This window comes from Galeopterus variegatus, unplaced genomic scaffold, assembly GCF_000696425.1.
Source record: "Galeopterus variegatus unplaced genomic scaffold, G_variegatus-3.0.2 Scaffold2523, whole genome shotgun sequence".
NCBI lineage: Eukaryota > Metazoa > Chordata > Mammalia > Dermoptera > Cynocephalidae > Galeopterus > Galeopterus variegatus.
This window is the reverse complement of record NW_007728634.1, coordinates 21,374-23,776: the sequence shown is the minus strand read 5'-3', so window position 1 is coordinate 23,776 and position 2,403 is coordinate 21,374. Positions and strand designations below refer to the sequence as shown.

Sequence of the window (2,403 nt, the reverse complement as noted above, 5' to 3'; positions counted from 1 at the left end):
CATGCCTCTGAGAACAGACTGGTTCTTCAGATAAGAGAAAATACAAGTCATCCTTCATTTCTATCCCAGATTAACTTCCAAAAAACCCAACTGGCTAGACCTGTGCTCTCCAGTATAGTAACCACATGTGTGAGGGACCCATGGTTTCCCCCACTTTTTTCTGTCCTGACGGAGAAACAGAGTGCCTTGACCACCGTGTGACTTGGCCAGCTTCATGTTTTCCCCAGCAGGCTTGAACCCATGAGGACCTGAACATTCCCAGGCACTGATAAGCTTGCTTAGATTGTTGCTCAAAATACTGAAACATCAACCACATTGCTAAACACATAGAAGCTAGCCAAATTCCTTAAACCCTCATTTAAACTCCATAACCCGACCCCCTTGCTGGGGACATACCTAAGCAGAACATCCCTGGTCTCACTGTCTGCCACGAGGATAAGCTGCAGCTCCCTCTATAGGTAAGTTTTCCTAATAAATGTTTTGCACTGATCACCCTGCACTTACTGCTTCTTTCTTTGGAATCCCAACCAACTACATCTTGGGACAGTTAGGGGGAATCCCTTATGGGAATTCCCCAGCTGCCTCTTTTGGGGTGACTCAAGCCTTGGGTTTGGCCGGGATGGAACAATGTGGCTATTTAAATTAAATTTAAAATGTAGTTCTTCAGTCACACCAGTCACTTTCAAGTGCTCAGGAGCCACATGTGTCTGGTGGTTACTACATTGTACAACACAGACGGAGATTTACATCACTGCAGAAAGCTCTATTGGACAGCACTGGGTTGGACCAGAGAGGAGTCCATTCATATATAAATATGTGAATATATGCATATTTTCCTTCTGAATCACAAAGGCTACTAAACAAGTAGTCTTTGAAGCTTATCTTCAAGACAATCAGCCACAATCCTGTCTATGTCGCCCAAGACAGTGGTATAAAAATAGAGATTGTGTACAATTTCTCCAAATCATGTGACATCACAGAAGAGCCCAAAGCCCCATAATGAATCTCACCCTTGCCAAGGTCAAACACAGTCCCGTGGGTCGCCCAAGACAGTGGTATAAAAATAGAGATTGTGTACAATTTCTCCAAATCATGTGACATCATAGAAGAGCCCAAAGCCCCATAATGAATCTCACCCTTGCCAAGGTCAAACACAGTCCCGTGGGCTCCCTCTGGAGAGCAGCATCTTTGCTATGGGCAAAGCTCTCCTGTGGTACCCATAAGGAAACCTTGCTAGGGCTGCTTATCAGTGTGGCCTTATCATCTCCATTACTCTAGATGGCCACAGTGGAGGAAGGGGCCCTGAGGGCACTGCCTCCACTCTTTACCCTGAGGTGGGTCCTGGAACCCCCAAGGTGGCCACTCAGGACAGGATGGCCATCCATACAGGCCATTCAAGGCTTCCCATGATCAACCAGCCCACACTTCCTCAACGAGGGCTACCGCTCATCTGAGCATCCTATGCCCAATGCATGGGCAGACATTCCAGCCCTTCTTCCTACCTTCAAGGCCCAGATCATACCTAAAGTCTCTCCTGAGACTTTAAATTAGTGAATTCAAAATATAACTTAAAACATATAGAAATAGCAGTCCGTATAAACCCAAGGAAAATTATTTGCCATAAAAGAAATAATGCTGTAAAACTCTCTTAAAATAATAAAATAAACTCTCATCCAACTAGTTCAATTTATATCTTCTCAACCCCTTTTCACAATCCCTTTATCCTTGATTCCTGAAAACAATGCATTCAACTTCAGAATTTGGTCTTTAAGTTATAATTTTTTAAAATAATAAATTCTCTAAAATATTAAACATGCATTATTTGGAAACAAGTATATGCAAATGAAGCTATAAATATCAATATATAAACTAACATCACTTCTCTAGCCCATGGACGGAGGTATTCATAGCTTTGAAATTTGAAAATCATTTTTCTTAACAACTGTGACAGCAGTTTCTAGACTGTGTCCTTAAGTGTAAGCCATTAATCCTATATGACATGATCCATAGCACAAAGATTTAAAGCTCCACAAGATAATGAGATTTTGCAGTCTTCTGATGGATGACATCAAAGTTGAAGGCTAAATGATACCTTGGTGGTATAGCTGGGAACTGATTCTGTAACAAAAGGAAAAAATATACTCAACCATTCACCATTTTATTATCAAGTGTAACTACATGCCATGGCCAATGTCAACACACAAATTATTGCTAATTCATGTTTTAAATATAGAGAAAATGTATAGGTGTAAACAATCATTTATCATCATTAAGTCAGCCATCACAAATGTGTAGTGAAGCTTTGGAAATATTTAGATCTAAGATAGAATCATTAACTCTTATTTTTTTGCAATCTTTCCAACCAACTCACAGAGCTACCTCAAGATCTTGGAAACTGTATGA

General features: G+C 40.9%; 1 protein-coding gene across 1 annotated transcript in view; it reads right to left on the bottom strand.

Annotated features, from left to right (window-relative positions):
* Nucleotides 1-1,759: 1,759 nt before the first annotated feature.
* Nucleotides 1,760-2,403, bottom strand: part of LRRC2 (leucine rich repeat containing 2) — a 16,086-nt gene continuing 15,442 nt past the window's right edge. Inside the window, exon 4 of the mRNA XM_008582125.1 lies at nucleotides 1,760-2,118. Coding sequence (XP_008580347.1) covers nucleotides 2,069-2,118 — 50 coding nt within the window. The 3' untranslated portion in view covers nucleotides 1,760-2,068. The remainder of the gene's footprint in view (nucleotides 2,119-2,403) is intronic.